This window comes from Stigmatopora argus, chromosome 2 (assembly GCF_051989625.1).
Source record: "Stigmatopora argus isolate UIUO_Sarg chromosome 2, RoL_Sarg_1.0, whole genome shotgun sequence".
In the NCBI taxonomy this organism is placed as follows: Eukaryota; Metazoa; Chordata; class Actinopteri; order Syngnathiformes; family Syngnathidae; genus Stigmatopora; species Stigmatopora argus.
The window spans coordinates 5,662,575-5,680,844 of NC_135388.1; the positions used below are offsets into that span (position 1 = coordinate 5,662,575).

Below are 18,270 nucleotides of genomic sequence, written 5' to 3' on the forward strand. Positions count from 1 at the left end.
TTTTTGGACATTCAAATTAGTACACATTTTTGCAATTATTGATTTAAAATGAGGAAACACAGGAAATAATCTACAATCTTCATTTGAATTTCATCTTAAAACAGAAAGTTGGCACTCATCATTTACTTTCCCGGGCCACACAAAATGATGCGGCGGGCCAGATTTGGCCCCCGGGCCACCACTTTGACACGTACTCTAGAATAATAAAATAGAAAGCTAACAAATGCCATCACATGGATTCTTCTCAGGCTACAGTTTATTCCTTGTGGCTGCGCATGAGTTTGGACATGCTCTTGGCTTGGAACATTCTGAAGACCCTGGCGCACTCATGGCTCCCATCTACACCTTTACCAAGGACTTCCGGCTCTCTAGCGATGACATTAAGGGCATCCAAGAGCTTTATGGTGGGAAGGAAACACCATTTCTGATTTTATTATAGCCTAGGAAATAACAATCCACTCCTATATCTCCAGGGGTTCCCACAGATAAGCCTCTACCTCCAACCCAAGGACCAGTGACCCCCATGGATATCTGTAAGGAGACTGTTACTTTTGATGCTGTTGCCCAAATCAGGGGAGAGACCTTCTTCTTTAAGGACAGGTAAATGATCAAACGTTGCCGTATTGTTTTGAGCTAAATTGATCTGATTTAATTTGAAATTGCTCCGTAATTAAATGTATCAGCATGATGACCATTCTGCTAAAGTATATGTGAATAAATTTGGTTGAATCCATCTAAAGTACGGAATAGTCTAACACACAGGTGTCAAAGTGGCGGCCCGGGGGCCAAATCTGGCCTATTTGTTCACTAGAACTGGTTAGTCCAACCACTTGAAGATGGTGCTTTCCTTAAATATTTAAATAAAATTAATTAAACATTACAAAAGCTGTAAATGCTGCGATCGGCTGGCCACTGATTCAGGGTGCCTGGCCCGTAAACAGCTGGGATTGGCTCCAGCACCCCCCGTGACCCTAATGAGGATAAAGCGGTTCATAAAATGAGATGAGAAAAGCTGTAAATGCTGTGTACATTCCTTCACAAGAACTGGAAGAAAGCAATTACTCATGCAGCGGTGAAATGCTGTTGCAGTCTTCTTAAAAGTTGTGTAAGTGGGTAAGCATTTTGCTGACCTAGATGTTTTAATGTTTCAGCATTCTAAAGTAAATGCGAGCTGTGATACTTTAACTTCTACTGTGTCCAATGGAAATCGGACCAAAGATTTCAATGTTGCTTCATAAGAGCTTGAATCAAACCAAAATCCAACTCAGAATGCTTTTGAATTGAATTGAATGCATTTATTTTCATTATATAAGAGTTTCTTTTTTGGCCTTGAATGCTTTGGCCCATTTTTAGGAAATCGGGCTGTGCTGAAACTTGATTCCCTGTGACTCATAATAATGGAGAAAGGAGTTCAGGCAAATATTTTCAATTCAAAAGTCTAATAGCCTAAACAGATTTTGGCCTCAGATTTAGCATAGTTCATGTCCATACCAATTGGCAAGGATAGTCAATAGACATATAACAAATATATATTTTAAAGTTTCATTAAATGTATTCTCCATAGTGCAGAGAAAAGTTTTTTTTTTAGCAGTCCACTCTCCAAGTTCACTTAAAAGTTTTCTGGTATAACACCAATCACTATTTTATGATTATTCCTTACTATAGTGAGTAAAAGTGTTCTTGTTTTTAGCACAGTAGTAGGGTTTAAAAATAAAATGCTAGGTGTCACTCATATGCTTCACTTTAACTTTTCATTATTTGAAAAAAATGAGCAAAACAAAAAGGATAAATTCCAGAGATCACTGTGCTCCTCGCAATTACAGCAATTTGTAATTAAGTGTAAGTCTTGTCAAAGTTTCAGTTTGGTATCATTGATTCTGGTTGTCATTATCATTTTGCACGATATTGTGTTGCTATAAGAAATAGTATAAAATTGGGTCATTTTTCAGAATCTCTCTTTAAACGATGTTTAGCTTTCCATCGCATAACGTCAACTCTCAATCGTACTCGAAGATGGCTTTGTTGCCCACAAAATGAATTCAGCGTTTATGCAAAAACGGTACTTTTATTCCTCGATTTGAAGTGACAATTCTTGCTGGCTTCCCTTTTGAAAATTGGGTCAATGGAAAAGTGTTCAGGAAGCAGCCGTCATCGCCGTTGTTATTGTCAAGTTGTATTGCAAATCTGGGCAAGAAGGGTCTTGTTCCACTGGCGTCGGCATACTTGGGTCTTAACGACAACCAGATGCTCATGAATCATGTCTTTGTGGGCTGATTCGGCCAGAGAAGTCCAACCGACCGCCCACCCCCTTCCACTCCATACTCTAAAACACCTCCCTCCTCCCTTTTTAACTTTTCCTTCCTCTTTGTGCCAGGTTCTTGTTCAGGTCAGTAAACTTCAGAAGCAAGCCTACTGGACCCATGCTGGTGGCCACCTACTGGCCTGACCTGCCCGGCAAGATAGACGCCGTCTATGAAAACCCAGTGGAGGAGAAAACTGTCTTCTTCTCAGGTTTGATGAATACACGTGCTGATTGCTGCGTCAGAAACAAATACTTGTCTTTGCCCCTTAACCACTTGGATGGATTTTAATGGTCAGTCATTTCTATTCTCTGGAACTTTTGGTCAGGATATCTTGTGTCCCAATAGGCAACTATTAGTGGTTCTTTAACATTTGTTAGCAAAACTAAATGAACAAATTATTTTCCCAGCCAATGATGGGCTTTAGATAATATGTACCAGCTGGAGAGAAAAATTTCAGCAATGGATTGGATGTCTATCGACGTCATTGGCAGCCAATGAGTTAATTCTTAAAGTACATTTGTCAGGAGCAGCTCGTTTGTCCCTCCTGGCTTGCCGTTAGGTTCGAGCAGCTGCGAGTGATTCATGATTACTTCCGGATGTGTGTATTTAAACACCACAGAAGTGGTATTCATTGTCAGATCGTACTGCGTGATACTGCATACATCGCTGTAAAGGTACTATTCTCCATGCTCCGGTTTTGTTTCGTTTTGGACGTTCAAGTCCTTGTTATTTCGTAAGGCTTCCTGAGTTATTACAAGTTATTATCATGAGCACAGTTCGCCTCGTCCCCTCCTGCTTCCCCGCTACTGGGTCCAAATCTCTCCGATCGCACCACGACGTCTTGGCGCGATCATAAAATGTATATAAAATATATGATAATAATACAAAAATATTGAAATTACCAAGCAGCCAAACAGTCAAATTACTAACTTTCATTCTACTTTGTTTTTTAAGCACAATAATTTATCATTTTTGGCCCTAAAACGGAATCCGCATATGTTATTACTCTTCATGAAAAGAAAAATGTGCTATTGATTAAGATGGCGAGAAATGTTTTAGATTGAGTATTCAGAATGAGTAACTTTGTGCTTATGCCCCGCAGGCGATCAAATGTGGGTGTATAAGGGCGATGAGCTGCAGAAAGGTTACCCCAAGAGGATCGACAATCTCGGCCTGCCGAGCGATGTAGAACAGATTGACGCTGCTTTCAGTTTTAGGAAGAACAGAAAGACGTATCTTTTTGCCGGAGAGCAATTCTGGAGGTGATTACAAACATTGTTACTCGTCGAATAACTTGAAGTGTGCTTTTATTTTCTTTCTAAATCATCTTCTTGATGCTTGACTTGCAGATATGATGAAAATACAAAGAGAATGGATAGCGGTTTCCCCAAACTCATCGCTGAATCTTGGAATGGCATCCCAGATGGTGTTGATGCTGCCTTCAGCCTCAATGGAATTGGTAATTTATTTTCCATTTAAAGCAAGGGTGTCAGACTCGGGTTGATTCGCGGGCCGCTTTAACGTCAACTTGATTTCACGTGGGCCAGACCATTTTAGATATAATATTTAGATTTTTTAAAATAAATTGATTAAAAGAACTGGATTAAAAACTCAGAATATTCAGTTTTTATAGCTCTAAAACAATGTTTATTTTATCTTTTTATATATATAATTTTTTAGATTTTACAAAATGATTTTTGAACTAAAAACACAGAAAAAATGGATTAAAAAATTACAATTATTGATTTAAAAGGGGGGAAATCAGGAAATTTAATATACATCTATACACTTCATTTTAATTTGATCTTAAAACAGAAAGTCGGCACTCATGATTTACTTTCCCGGGCCACACAAAATGATGTCGCGGGCCAGATTTGGCCCCCGGGCTGCCACTTTGACACATGTGATTTAAAGGTTACATTTGTGGCAGGTTAACAACTAAATGATATCATTATTTTTCTTTTCAACGGTAAACACAAGGGACTCTTGGCATTGCTAAAGCATTCTAATAGAAACGCTAGAACTAGGTGCAATGTTACTTTAACATATTAGTTTTAACAAAATTACAGTAATGTACAACGGTGAAAACGAATGCCACTCTCCTTTTAAAAAGTAATCATTTGCCAGTGGCATGCTATCAAGGTTTTTTTTCTGTTGCGGTTTTGCTAACCCGCGTCTCAGATTAGACGTCGTTATATAAAGCAAGACTGTGTAGCTGGACAGACATGCCTCTATTTAGGTGTAGCTGCAACTCATATGGTGTTTAAGCCTGAGATGCTACAGTCGGCAGTGGCAAGACAGATCTATCAAAAGAAGGCAGTGGTGGTCCGTGCAGTGACGCCTTCAGCAAAAACTATTTTATGGCTATAAAACCTCTACTGCAGCTACAGCTGCGACACATAAAAAATAATCAATAATAACCTCATACAATTGAAATATTATTTAGGAATATAGCCATATTTTGAAAATGGCTTTGACAGTAAATGTGCAAAAAAATCAATTTCTTCTCCTTCAGCCATTGCGGGTTGACAAAACCGCTATTAAATCAACACAGCAATATATTTGCTTGTGCAGCTCGCTCCAGATACAGTTTGGTAGCTATGGCTAGTCCACTCTAGCACTAGCCAATCATAGTTGGTGAAAGCGATGACGTATCCCTACGCCTGCGATAATGCAATGACGTTTCCCTATGCCTGCGACAAGGCATTGTGGTGTTGCCAACTCAAAATCTGATTGGTTAAAGCAACAGTCTTGTCGACGCTTGTTTAATGCAGCAGAGCCTGCAGAACTGATTGTGAAGGCCTTGAGGCAGATATCTGACCCTGGCCACAAATAATGGCTGAAATGTGATTGGTTAAATGCTTCAATATGAAAACACACATCTGGAAGCAGTGCAACCAGGGGGGAAAGCAATGAAAGGAAGCAAACAGACAATTTGGAATTATTTAATAAGTATTCGTGGACAAAATATAATTAACATCAGTCTGTGATTCAGATATTTCTTAGGCCAGCAGAGAAGGCCTTGAAGGCCCTGATGGCACACCACTGAAAGAAGGTTTTCTGAAGCAATGAATTTTATTGTTTTGGAGTTATTTCCTTACTTATCTGCAGGTAGAATTCATCATTTTATCGGACCTTCACTCCCTAGTGTTATCGACGGCTTGTTTTTTGCTGTTTATTGCTGTATTAGCCTTTTGGTTTTCCCATATGTGCCCAACATCCATGTCATTTTTTGTACAAAATCCTCATTTTGTGCAATTTGCTTGTCTTCAGATTACAGCTACTTTTTCAAAGACGACCACTATTTCAAACTGGAGGACAGCAGTTTGAAGATTGTCAAGTTGGGTGAAATCAAAAAAGACTGGCTTGGCTGTTGAGTGCTGCGGGCTATTTTCTGCTATATACCTGTTTTAATTCTGCGTTAGAGGCCACTATTGGACATTTTACACAGTGAAGCGTATAGCTTCATTTGTGAGAAATTTTATTTGCCACACCAATGCACATCTACAACATATATTATGTAACTTTTCATTTTTATTATTTGATTTTATTCTAGTTTTGAACAGAGACATCAGGTATGTCCACAGTGCATTGAACAAAATGCATAAAGTGCTGTAAGATGAGCTTTTTGTATGTAGGTATAAGATTCCACGGTAGCTTGGACAAAGCCAATGAGTGAGTGTAAAGTCATTTTTTATGAAATATATCAGTTTTAACGATAGTTGATTTGTTCATGGTTGTGCAATACATTTGTAAAAAAATGACATTTGCACAATCTTTGTGACCGAATATGGTGCTTTAGAAATGTATACTTAAGAAAATGCACACAATGGAGTGTGAAACTAAAAGAAAAGCGTACATCTTTTAATTTGACACTTTTTTGTAAATACATGCATTTTTATATTCTGTGTAAGAGTTGATGGGGAAAGGGGTTTTCCAGGAGTAATATGTTTAGGCAGATATTATTTTCTTTTTGGTTAGCACTTTGTAGGCGCTTTATTCATTGACTTTGATAGAGAGGAAATAAAGGCACGGGTTGCCTCTTGGTTTGCTGCATGGTTTTGTCACGACAAGAATACCACAGTAGTATTGATTAAAAAAATATTTTTTGTTCTTTTGCTTTTCCCTGAACTTGTCAATACAGTTGTAGTATTTTGTGTTGGTTACCATGCTTGTGCACTTTGTTCCTGTCATCAATAAAGATGGTCATTATAAAGTAATTGTGTGAAGAGTGTGACACAGTCAAGTAATACAACCAAAAATTACATACCAATACCATATATACTAAACCTTTGACGCACAACATGGATCAAAGTGACCCGGCTGCGGTTTTATTTTCTATATCTAAATATTTGGCATATTACAACGTAAAATGTATGTATACATATTTAAAAAGAAAGACTGAAGAGGAATGTATCCAGAATTAAGAAATATGGAAAAAATTACCAATCTATGTTGTGCATCAAAGAACTCCACAATTTACAAAGGAAGACCCAATAAAGTGAAAATATAATCTTTCCCAATACGTTCAACCAGTCCATATAGAATTGTTTTGGGCTCTTTTAAATAAACAAAACTGCGCCACCGTGTGGACATGCCAATACAGAAATTTTATAGGTTTAATGAATGACTGATTTAAGACCTGTCAACAACTTCATATTAAATTTCTGTTTCACCTATGCGATTTTTAAGTGATTGTTTGTAACTTCTATGGTTTTGTTTTAGTACAGACAGCACTTTAGATTTTTTTTTTTCATAAAAATTAAAAAATAGAAAATTCACTCATTCTGGTTTACATCATGCCATTATCATTTGTGCAGCCTAGTCAAACGGTGTCACTAATAATGTAGCACGTTTAAAAGACACAAAACTCTAGCAAACAAATAAATAGGTTCAAAACAAACCATTCCATTAAAGAAAATCAAACAAAATAGAAAAATTGCTCAGTGAAAATCATTTTATCCATCTGCATATCAGATGTTTTAAAGACTCACTAATTTTTGAGGATTGGGTAAATCCCGATGTTATTTCATAATCTATAATAAATCAAAATTAAAATAATTTACCAAAAAAATGCCTAGGTAGGCCATCGCAAATAATCCGATGTTTTCCCCAAATCGCGGACAACTGCGAGGAGGGCGGGGCTTAAACAGGTCACTTCCGGGATGGTTTTATGAGCTCTATTTGCTAGCGTAACCGCTGGGGTTCGCCCTGCGAAATAGGCAAAAAAAGAGGAGGAAATATAACAGGTTTGAAGGTAGGGCCTCTGACGAGGAAGTGAAATGATAACATGAAGCTTCCCCTGTAATTGCAACCTGCGTCGTTTTCGTGGCTCACGATGCCGTCTCAGCGCGTCTTCGCCTTGCCGAGGCAGCAATCTCTCCTGCTGCCTGCCGTCATCAACCCATTTGTGCAGGACACCCAACTCTCCAAGGCCACCATAATCAAAGTGAGTGAGTGACAACGGCGCCTGAAGATGAAATATGCCCAACAGAAACAACATACTCCTCGATATGTGTGCTATTATGTGCATATCGCTTCGGCTTGCCCCGCGTATGTAATCTGCTTTGCTATGTTGTTGCTTACTGCGAGAACAATGCGAGGGGTTATGAGCGCCCCACTGATCTGGATCTGGATCATGGAATGTAAACGACATGTGTTTCCGGATAGCATTCCGACAGCCTTGTTTGTGTATGTGTGTGTGTGTGTGTGGGTGCGCGCGCAGTGTTTCCTTCAAGGAATCATCCTGGTTCCTCTTCGAGCCATCCTCATCACATTGGTCCTAATGGTGTCCTGGCCAGTGGCTGTCATCATCACCTTTAAGCATCCCTTAAAAGGAGCCGTGGCACCAATGACAGGATGGAGAAGGTAACTTCTTAAACAACAAGCCCAGTGAGGGAAATCTTTTTAAAAAAAGTTGTTACTGTAACCTGTGTATAAGCCGTACCCTTAAAATTGCCTTAAAATCGTTGAATTTACAATGTCCTTGGTAGACACAGGTAATTAGTTTTTTCAGGTTTTATGCAAGATAGTTTATTTTTTTTCTTTTCATTCATAGACGTCAAAAATAAATTTTGTTTAGCGTTTTATCTGTTTATCTTTCCTCTACAGTGGTACCTCGACATACGATCGGAATCCATTCCGAGACTGAGATCGTATGTCGAGCTTTTTGTAACTTGAGCGAACGTTTCCCATTGAAATGAACTGAAAACAAATTAATTTGTTCCAACCCTCTGAAAAAACACCAAAAACAGGATATTGGATTGGAATAAATGTTTTATTTCTTCTAATTCGCCATCTATTAACAAAGTAACACATTATTAGTAGTTTAATAGTAATAAAATGTGTTTAATAGAAGTAAAATTAGACGCATTTCGCGGCGGGTGGAGACAGCGGCATACACGGAGGCGGAGGGGGGTGTTCGGGGGGACTTTATCCACGGTAACAACGCACTCGTAAACGAACAAACAAATTTAAATGAACTTGGATAAATATATACAGACACTCAACGTTTAATGTAACTTCACACAAAACTGAATTCTAATTTTGTTTTAATCTTTTTTTACCTTCGTTCTGGCCGGTTTAGTTGTTTGCCACGCCTCCACCCTCACGTTCGCTATAGATGGGCTGTTTGCTCTTGTGTTCCCTTCAAAATATTCCGAAAATGATGCACACAGATGTCGTCACAATAGGATAACACACGACCACTTGCCAACAAGAAGTAGTCTTGAATTAGCGATCGCTCCGCCAACGGGAGCTAACATGCTAAGGGGGGAAACAGGAAATGCAACCTCCTACCCATGTATGATTGTGGGTAATGAAGTTTTATTCTGAGAAAGGGTGCCATTGGCAATCGGTGTTGTGTGCACGAGTATACTTCATTACCCAGAAAGCCCTCTTTTTGCCCGCGCATGCGCATTGTGCGTTTCCTGGTCCATGTGTAGGCGAAAGAAACCGTTCAGTGCTCGTAGATATCTGTAATACATGAAAGAGATGCGGCAAAAAAGACAGTGCGCTACAATGATAACTAGCCTCTCATGTCATGGCCACCTGGCTTTCTCGCATCTCGAAATTTTTCTCGTATCTAGAGCGAATTATTTGATCGAAATTTTCGTCGTACCACGAGCATGTCGTACCACGAGCTGATCATAGGTCGAGGTACCCTGTATTTTGAAATAAAGGACCGTACCAGCCGCATTGTCAGTCACCTTGTAGTTCCGTGCATGTCAAGTGTAATTTGTGCGCATATAAGCCGTACCCTTGATTCAGTCATCATTTTTTTAGCGACATAAACGGCATATATGCGAGAAAATACGGTAATAAATGCCATTCGTCGGTCGTCCCAAAAGACATGCATTTGTTTTTGTTTTGTTTCTAATTGTATAATTTATTCAACAATAAAAACACCACGACTGGATTGATAAAAACATAAATATGATGAAAAATTGAAATAAACTAGTTTAATAAGTAAGAGTATTATATATAATAATAACACTGGACTGCCATTTAAGATATTAATAATGTAATTTTGCAATATCATGAGAATAAGGTAGAGGACTCTTTAAACATTTTAACTGCTCAGTAATGGCATTAAAAAAATAAATAAAATAAAAGCAATTTTACCATTTCCTGGTTCATTGTGTTTATCCAATACGTTCATTCATACGAACATTTCTCGGATTTACGATCCCTACCAAAGAATCACCAGTCAGAGCATCTTATTATCAGAAATCCAGATCTTGACATTGTTTATGCTAAGTGCTTTAACAGATCATATCTGTTCACCAGAATTGCTTCGGGTGTGTTCCCAGAACACAGGCATCCATTTCCATAAACTCTTTGGAATCTTCTCTTCCTTGTTTATGCTTGAACAAATCCAGTATCTGATTGCTTTATTTAAACTCAATTTCTTCTGTTAGAATAGTTGCGGAAGCTGACATCTTAAGCAATGAGGAAGCGAATGGCGGAAGTCGAAAATAGTTGCAAAGTAGAATTAAAGCACAATATTGTGAAACCCTTGTTGCAAAGACTTGGTACTTACATGTAAAATATGCAACTACTTGCCCAATATAATTGCACTTTATAACCTAAACATAATGCCAATTTTGTTAGATAGTGAGGTCATATAATGCAATGTTGCATGTCGCAGTAAAAAGTACACTAAAAGCTAAATATAAAGCAAAATACACTTGTAAAATACAGTTTTTCTTAATTTACTTGAGGGGTTTTCAAAAATCCTATTTAGAACCTGATTTTTTTTCTGGCATTTCACAACTAAACAAACGTATACATTGGCATTTTAAATTTATTGTCAATAAAATCATTATTGGATTGGATTGGATTGGATAACTTTATTCATCCCGTATTCGGGAAATTTCGTTGTCACAGTAGCAAGAGGGTGAGGATGCAGAAATAGGAAAGGCATTTTCGACATAAATAGATAGGTAATAAGTAAGTTAATAAATAAATACATGAATAAATTAAAAAAAAAAAACAATAATAGTTATGTCAATTGTTGTTGATATAATGCACATGATTTATTATTAGTTTGTTTTAATTGGTACAGCACATAGAAAAACTTTAACTTGACTTGACTGTCTGCAGGGTCATGTGTCTGAGTGTAATGGCTGCCCTGGGACGAGCTTACTACTTCTGCATGGGCTTCCGTGTGGTGGTCAAGGGCAAGCAGGTGGGCAGCAGCGAGGCCCCAATCCTTGCGGTGGCCCCCCACTCTACCTTCTTCGATGGTATCGTGTGCATCATGGCTGGCCTGCCTTCCACTGTGTCCCGGGTGGAGAATTTGGCCACACCCATATTTGGCAGTGAGACATTTTTGGGACATTTCTACTTTTTATGACAATAGTTGACGTTGCGTCAGTTTTTAAATGAGCTAAATGGTATTGAGTCTAATATGATATAAGCTGGGATCCACTGGGGTTCATATTTTCAATTTTTTTCTCGCAGGACTTGTCCGCTGCCTACAGCCAGTGTTGGTATCCAGAAAAGACCCTGACTCAAGAAAGAACACAATCCAAGAGATTGTCGGGAGAGCGAAGTCAGGAGGCCGCTGGCCTCAGGTTTGAAAATATAGTACTACTTAAATACAACACACCTTGTTACCAAAGAGCTTCAAAGTTCAAGTTGAGGCTTGTTGCATCATTTCCTTTGTATGCAACTTCTTTTTTTTCCTTTTCAGGTTTTGATATTTCCCGAGGGGACCTGTACAAATCGCTCGTGTCTCATCACATTCAAACAAGGTTCAGTATTATAACTCATCAGTCCATCTTTTTCATCACTTTCATAAATTACTTGAACTTAACCCAACTGGCTTTCGGTTAGAAACATGCTTTACTGCTACATAACCCCAAGTATGCCACATGTAAATAAAAAAGTGTTCACACCAAAACAAACATATTACAAGAGAAATATGTAAAACATTTACAGCATATGTTAAATTTCATTTGCATTTATTCCATACTGTAGGTGCCTTTATTCCAGGCGTACCTGTGCAGCCTGTGATTATGAGATATCCCAATAAAATTGTAAGTTTCCAATAACAATACTGGATGAAATATAATTGGATTACATGGACTATTTAAGTGCATTAACTTTGCGGTATTTTTTATTTCATCCAGGATACGGTTACATGGACCTGGCAAGGTTTCAGCTCGTAAGTTGACTCATTGCAAAACTTGTTCTTGTTTTGTTATGTTTATTTTTACCCACTATTCTGATGAATATGTCTTTGTAGGAGGACCCTGCTGCTTTTAACCTTGTCTCAGCTGTACACCACTGTGGAGATTGAGGTAATCTTTACACAATTCACGTTTTGTTTTTATTATTTTTCTCTTGAAGTTGGCTCTTGTAATAGAATAAGCAAAAGCTTTTGATTTTTAACAATTGTATTTTTTTTATCAGCACCTCATCGATAGGAAATGCTATTATACTATAACCTATCACAGTTTAGGCACCAAATTTGCACAAAAATCAACCAGTTCCAACTGAAAAAAATACTGAAATGAAACATAATCTGTTCAAAAAGAAGCAGTGCCCTCTAGTGGATCAAACATGTTCTTTTATGAAATTAAAATGATCATATCTCCGGTTTTCTGTCATTGGCAAATAAAAAATGAAGAGAGGTTGAAAGTCTGGCTTTTTGGTAATATTGACGGCAGAATTTAAACTTTAGTTTATTTTTTCGGTGCTTTACATACGTGATTTGACTGGCCCTGTGACCTTATTATGATGTACTGTATTCTTCAGTTTCTGCCACCTTACATCCCCACAGAGGAAGAGAAGAAAAGTCCTGCTTTGCTCGCTAGCAAAGTGAGAGACATCATGGCCAAGTGAGTGAAGACACATACTGAAAGCATCAAACCTCCCTGTATTATTTGCTTCATCACACTTACAGGGCATTGGGTGTCCCTGTGACGGACCACACGTACGAAGACTGCCGTCTGATGATCTCTGCAGGCGAGTTGACACTGCCAATGGAGGCTGGCCTGGTTGAATTCACCAAAATTAGCCGTAAACTCAAGTATGACTTTTTTTTGACATTGCGTTGACCTGACACTTTAAAAAAACATGTGGATTCTTCTTCAGTATCAAGTGGGATAATGTAAGGAAGGAATTGGATGACTTTGCTGCCATGGCCAGCTCTTGCAAAGGGGGCCGCATCAACATCAAGGAGTTTGCGAGCTTCCTCAAGCTCCCTGTCAGTCCTGCCCTGGAGGAGCTGTTTGCGCTCTTTGACAGGGTACGACATTTGACATCTTTAGTTCTATTGCAAGCAGAGACACTTTTATAATCACTTTTTGTGTATGCACTGCAGTGGCGGTCCGTGAATTTCCTAGCGACGCCTTCAGCTGTCGGAATCAATCCAACCCTCAAAAACTATTTTATGGCTATAAAACCTCTACTGCAGCTGCGACACATAAAAAATCATCAATAATAACCTCATACAATTGAGATATTATTTAGGAATATAGCCATATTTTACTCACCAAAAATCCTTGTTACCTGTGAACAATATCCATCGTCCTTTCTTTCCTCCTTTTCTATCGCCATCGAAGCGAATGCTGAAAGTCGAGCCTGTCCTGTCGTATTTCTGGCATACGTTTTTATTCGATTTAGTGCTGAAAATGTTCTTTCCCGGTTGTGACAGGCTTGCTTGCTTTGGAGTTGTCCGACCTTTCTTAATGATGTCCACCTTTTTTTTTCTTGAAAAGTCCGTCTTGAGAATGGCTTTGACAGTAAATCTGCAAACAAATCCATTTATTCTCCTCCTTCAGCCATTGCGGGTTGACAAAACCGCTATTAAATCAACACAACAATATATTTGCTTGTGCAGCTCGCTCCAGATACAGTTTGGTAGCTCTGGCTAGTCCACTCTATCACTAGCCAATCATAGTTGGTGAAAGTGATGACGTATCCCTACGCCTGCAAGAAGGCAATGACGTATCCCTACGCCTGTGAGAAGGCCTTGGTTTCCCCAAATCGAATTCTGATTGGTTAAAGCAACAGTCTTATCAACGCTTGTTTAATGCAGCAGAGCCTGCAGAACTGATTGTGAAGGCCTTGAGGCAGATTCCTGACTCTGGCAACAAATAATGGCTGAAATGTGATTGGTTAAATGCTTCAATATGAAAACACACATCTGGAAGCAGTGCAACCAGGGGGAAAAGCAATGAAAGGAAGCTAACAGACAATTTGGAATTATTCATAGACAAAATATAATTAACATCAGTCTGTGATTCAGATATTTCTTAGGCCAGCAGAGAAGGCCTTGAAGGCCCTGACGGCACACCACTGATGCACTGTTCGTCAAAAGCTAATGCTCATATGTGCTAAAACTTAATTAGTCTGGGAGCCAGCACGGACTATGAATCTGTGTGGCGTGGCATTATGGTATGAATTGACAAAATTGTGACCAAATTCAGAAAATAATACAATATTGAATATTGAATTTGCTTGATAATCAACTATGATTGAGACACAACTATTTGTACACAAGCAATAAAAGAGTCAATTCCCCCTAGTGTATTATTTTGGAGTACAAAGTAATGTTTTAGTAGTACTGAGTAGCATTAAGGCTTGAAATTAATTACTTTCATGTTTGTTTCTTCCCAAGAATGGAGATGGCACCATAGATTTCAGAGAGTATGTCATCGGTGTGACCATCTTATGTCGACCTGCTAACACTGAAGAGGTGCTGCGCATGGCATTCCAGGTATGTTAAATTTACAAACTCAAACTATCAACACAATTCTTTCAATTTTGAGGGGTAAACGTGATTTAAATAGCAGATATTAGCTTGGTCTCATGCTAGGCATGCCTAGGTTTGAATAATACTGAACAAGGCTGAAACCCGATTTTTGTTGGCCAGCTGTGAAATGGAAGCAGACAGCCGCATTCAAAGACATTTGGATCTTGTCATGGTAATAATCTGTGTCTGCTGCCGACCGCTGTGGGAGTCATCAAGTCAGTCTCTGAGTCAATTTTGCCGACCAGGACCACAAATGTTGTTTTAGATTAGGTCTGAAAGAAAGAAACAAAGTAAACTTGAAAACGCTTTAGTCTCTGGACTAGCTTTCGGAGGAAAAAGTTTGTGAGAAGCTGCTCTCAAATTATTTTACTGGGTGAAATGAAGGTGGTATGTTTTCTTAGCACCAAATACAGATATTTCATCCATTATCAATGTCTTTTAGCTATTTGACACCGATGAGGATGACAAAATCACACGGGAGGAGTTCACGGCACTGCTGCGCTCCGCTTTGGGCGTATCCGATCTCAACATGGCCAAACTTTTTAAAGAAATCGACGCAGATGGCTCGGGTTTCATCTCGTTCAGTGAGTATGCAATATTTATCAACACTTTAGCCCTTCTCTTCTGTATGAAAATCTGCTTGCGAATAATTTTAGATTTTTTTTAAATTGTTTGTCTATTTTTGGACTAAAACATGTTTTCATAATCTTAATTTTTTTTTTACTCAAGTTTATCATTTAGTCAAAGATAAAACAAATTCTTCCAATTGCTGAGATGCAAAGGACTTGACAATGAAGTGTATACTTGAAATTTGGTGCAGCTTCACATGACGTATTTTGAATGAAATGCACTTTGTTCGTTTTTGTACTGTTTTCAGCACACTTGATTCTTGTGTTTATTTGATTCTACTTGTTTTTGCTTTGGAGCGCTGTCAGGATAAAATGTGTTGTTTTTTTGTTGGATTTCCACTGATGGAAACACACTTACAGGTTCTAAAGTCACAGTAATCCCTCGAATATCGCGACTTCAACTTTCGCGGCTTCACTACATCGCGGATGTTTTTCTGGGGTGGGGTGGGGGTGCGAAATGTTCTTTTGTTTATTTTTTTTAAGTTAATAAAAATATGAAAATCCACGCTGAAACTCGCAAGCGGAAGCCACTCCCCTGTCTTCTGCTTGGTACTAGAAAAATGACAGAAGACAGAACTCAGCACTGAAGTAAATATATATATATATATATATATATTTTTTAAGTAATAAAAATGTGAAAATCCACGCTGAAACTCGCAAGCGGAAGCCACTCCCCTGTCTTCCGCTTGCTACTAGGACTCAGCGCTGAAGAAAAAAAAAATATATTTTTTAAAGTTCATAAAAATTTGTTTATCCCGGCCATGTCTGGTCTACATTAACCGCGATATTCGAGGGATTACTGTAAATCCGTAACGATAAAGTCCGCTGCCAACGAAAAGCTAGATATGAGCTCGTTCAAGGAAAAAGTGAGCACTAAAACAACCGAAAAAAAGAAAACATCAGTACATACATACGTACTACATAGTACTTATTTTTACAGGTATTATTTTCCTACATATTGCTACTTTATGCATACTTTTAAGTGGTTTAAAAAAAAGATCCCTTTGCAATAATTTTCCAATGCACAAAAACAGAATATAGAGCTTAAGTCAGATTTTGTTTCAGCGCAACAATCAATGCAATAATATAAGTAGTTCAAACTCTTGAGTTTCGGAAAAAAGATCCTTCAATTTGGCTCGCATTTGTCATGACAAATCTGCTTTTGAAAACATTTCATTTGTTGGGGATCCCCCTCAGGTGAGTTTCAAGCTTTCGCCATGACCCACCCAGAGTACGCCAAGCTCTTCACTACCTATCTGGAACTGCAGCGGTACCAGGCCATACAGGAAGTGACACCCGGAGAGCTGCACTTAAGCGGTTCTGGCGAGAATCAGGAAGACAGCACCTCAGACAAGAAGGAAGACTAACAGAATTTTTTTATCCACATTCCCTCTGGTCATGAGAACCATGTCACACTGTAGGCCATGTTGCTTGCCTTTTTATGGACATTTTAAAAAATGCTTTGATTTTCAGTTTTAGTAGTGCCTTATGCGGCAGACATACTAAATCCATGGAGTTTGGAGCACTTGACAAAGTTACTGCTTATTGTGTTACCTTGTTATTGTATTCTTTTGTCCCTGTTGAATTTGTTTTTCAGGGCATTTTGATGTAACATGATAATACTATGCTTTTAGAAATGTACCAGCTCAAGCCAGTTCAGATTTTCATTGTGAACTTTGGAGACATTTCTATCATGAACAATAATAAAAAGAAAAGTTTAAAGTATCTCTGACTCGAAAGACACAAAGTGCACCGTTCTTATATGCAGAATTTTAGCAACATTTTGGCTTGACAAACCCTTCTAACGGCATTTTCAGACAGTTACTGAAACTCAAATATGGAATTCATATTCACAACAACAATTGGTAGCCATATATATGCGATGGCAGCAGTTTTTATGGAACTTTTGAGGTATACGATCTAACAAAAATGATTTAGGAAGCAATGTAAAGATGAATGAAATGAAGCAAGGGTTTAATACAATAATTAAATTGAGTGATATCACAACTAACTTCGGTGTCAGTTGTGTTGATGTCAATATAAGATCATTTAGGTGTTTTTAACCTAGTAATTATTGTTCTTTGGCTTACCTTGTGTGCTTTCCACCTCATGTGACTTTCTATGAGTGCACCACTCCAACCTCGTCCTTTGTTTTACTTTTTTTTCTGTGCCAGTGTAATTAGTGTACAGTAAGCTTTAATAGGAATCCAAGTAAGCAGATTTGTGTGTATGTTTGTACTCAGGGACATGGACCGTTGTAAGACAGCTGGATAATTAGCCGGAGCTTTTGCTCTGTGTGTTCTGTCTATTTACATCCTTGCTCGGCATGCTGAGGCAGCATAAGTTGACTCCAGCGCAAATAAAATAGGACAATTTGTGAGCAAAAAGGCAAATTGTGTGTATTCCAGGGGGCGTTCATAGGAACAACAAGCTGTTATGTTTTGTTTGTTATTTCGTCGACTAAGCAATTTCTGAAAGGATAACAAGAATGCATGTTTAATTAACATGGTTTTGCACTGAAGAAAATTTAAGTTCATTATGAGGCAAACGTGAACTCAATTGTATGCCAATTTTGTGTGAAATTCACTGAGTTACCACCTGGTGGCAGCAGTTAGCAAACAATGTTTTAGTCTTTCCCACTGATCCCTCCCTCTTGTCTTGCATGTATGCAGTCTGGAAGACAATATAGTGTACTTTAACTTTTTTTCTATTCATGTTTATACATTGAAACAAGCAAATGTGCAACTGTGGCATGTCAATTGCGATCGAAGTAAATATAAACCAATGAACCGTGAACTGAGTCACGATTTTTGTTTTCTTTGGAGGGCACAACCTAGTTTATTTTAGGCCTTTTTTTACATTGATCATATCATAACTATTGACTGTGGTGTATTACCCCTCACAATACTAAATTAAGGAAACAGATCACCATCTTTCTTGCAGTTTTAACAGCTTTAAATGCCCCCACCCCAAACCGATTTAATGGTTGCCATTAACGGTACAAAATACATTTTACTGGGAGGGCCCTGAAAAATGATAATGCACTAAAACATGTTGATTCAATATCAACCAT

General features: G+C 38.3%; 2 protein-coding genes across 2 annotated transcripts in view; both read left to right on the forward strand.

Annotated features, from left to right (window-relative positions):
- Positions 1–6,523, forward strand: part of mmp2 (matrix metallopeptidase 2) — a 28,015-nt gene extending 21,492 nt beyond the window's left edge. The window contains exons 10-15 of the mRNA XM_077592657.1: positions 249–404; positions 474–600; positions 2,375–2,511; positions 3,406–3,565; positions 3,653–3,762; positions 5,577–6,523. Coding sequence (XP_077448783.1) covers positions 249–404; positions 474–600; positions 2,375–2,511; positions 3,406–3,565; positions 3,653–3,762; positions 5,577–5,680 — 794 coding nt within the window. The 3' untranslated portion in view covers positions 5,681–6,523. The remainder of the gene's footprint in view (positions 1–248; positions 405–473; positions 601–2,374; positions 2,512–3,405; positions 3,566–3,652; positions 3,763–5,576) is intronic.
- Positions 6,524–7,453: 930 nt separating this feature from the next.
- lpcat2 (lysophosphatidylcholine acyltransferase 2) lies at positions 7,454–17,204 on the forward strand. The gene is made up of 14 exons (XM_077595042.1): positions 7,454–7,752; positions 8,029–8,171; positions 10,908–11,125; positions 11,268–11,380; positions 11,500–11,560; positions 11,787–11,845; positions 11,939–11,973; positions 12,055–12,109; positions 12,567–12,649; positions 12,715–12,840; positions 12,906–13,059; positions 14,434–14,532; positions 15,011–15,152; positions 16,395–17,204. Exons 1-14 carry the CDS (start codon positions 7,642–7,644, stop codon positions 16,562–16,564), a joined length of 1,569 nt encoding a protein of 522 aa, XP_077451168.1. The 5' UTR covers positions 7,454–7,641; the 3' UTR covers positions 16,565–17,204.
- The last annotated feature ends 1,066 nt before the right edge of the window (positions 17,205–18,270 follow it).

What these genes read in the sequence shown, in the direction of transcription:
- lpcat2 (XM_077595042.1), top strand. Translation starts at nt 7,642, where the DNA reads ATGCCGTCTCAGCGCGTCTTCGCCTTGCCGAGGCAGCAATCTCTCCTG. An exon ending in TCTCATCACATTCAAACAAG is followed by an intron (nt 11,561 to 11,786) that starts GTTCAGTATTAT and finishes TCCATACTGTAG; the next exon opens with GTGCCTTTATTCCAGGCGTA. An exon ending in ACACCACTGTGGAGATTGAG is followed by an intron (nt 12,110 to 12,566) that starts GTAATCTTTACA and finishes TGTATTCTTCAG; the next exon opens with TTTCTGCCACCTTACATCCC.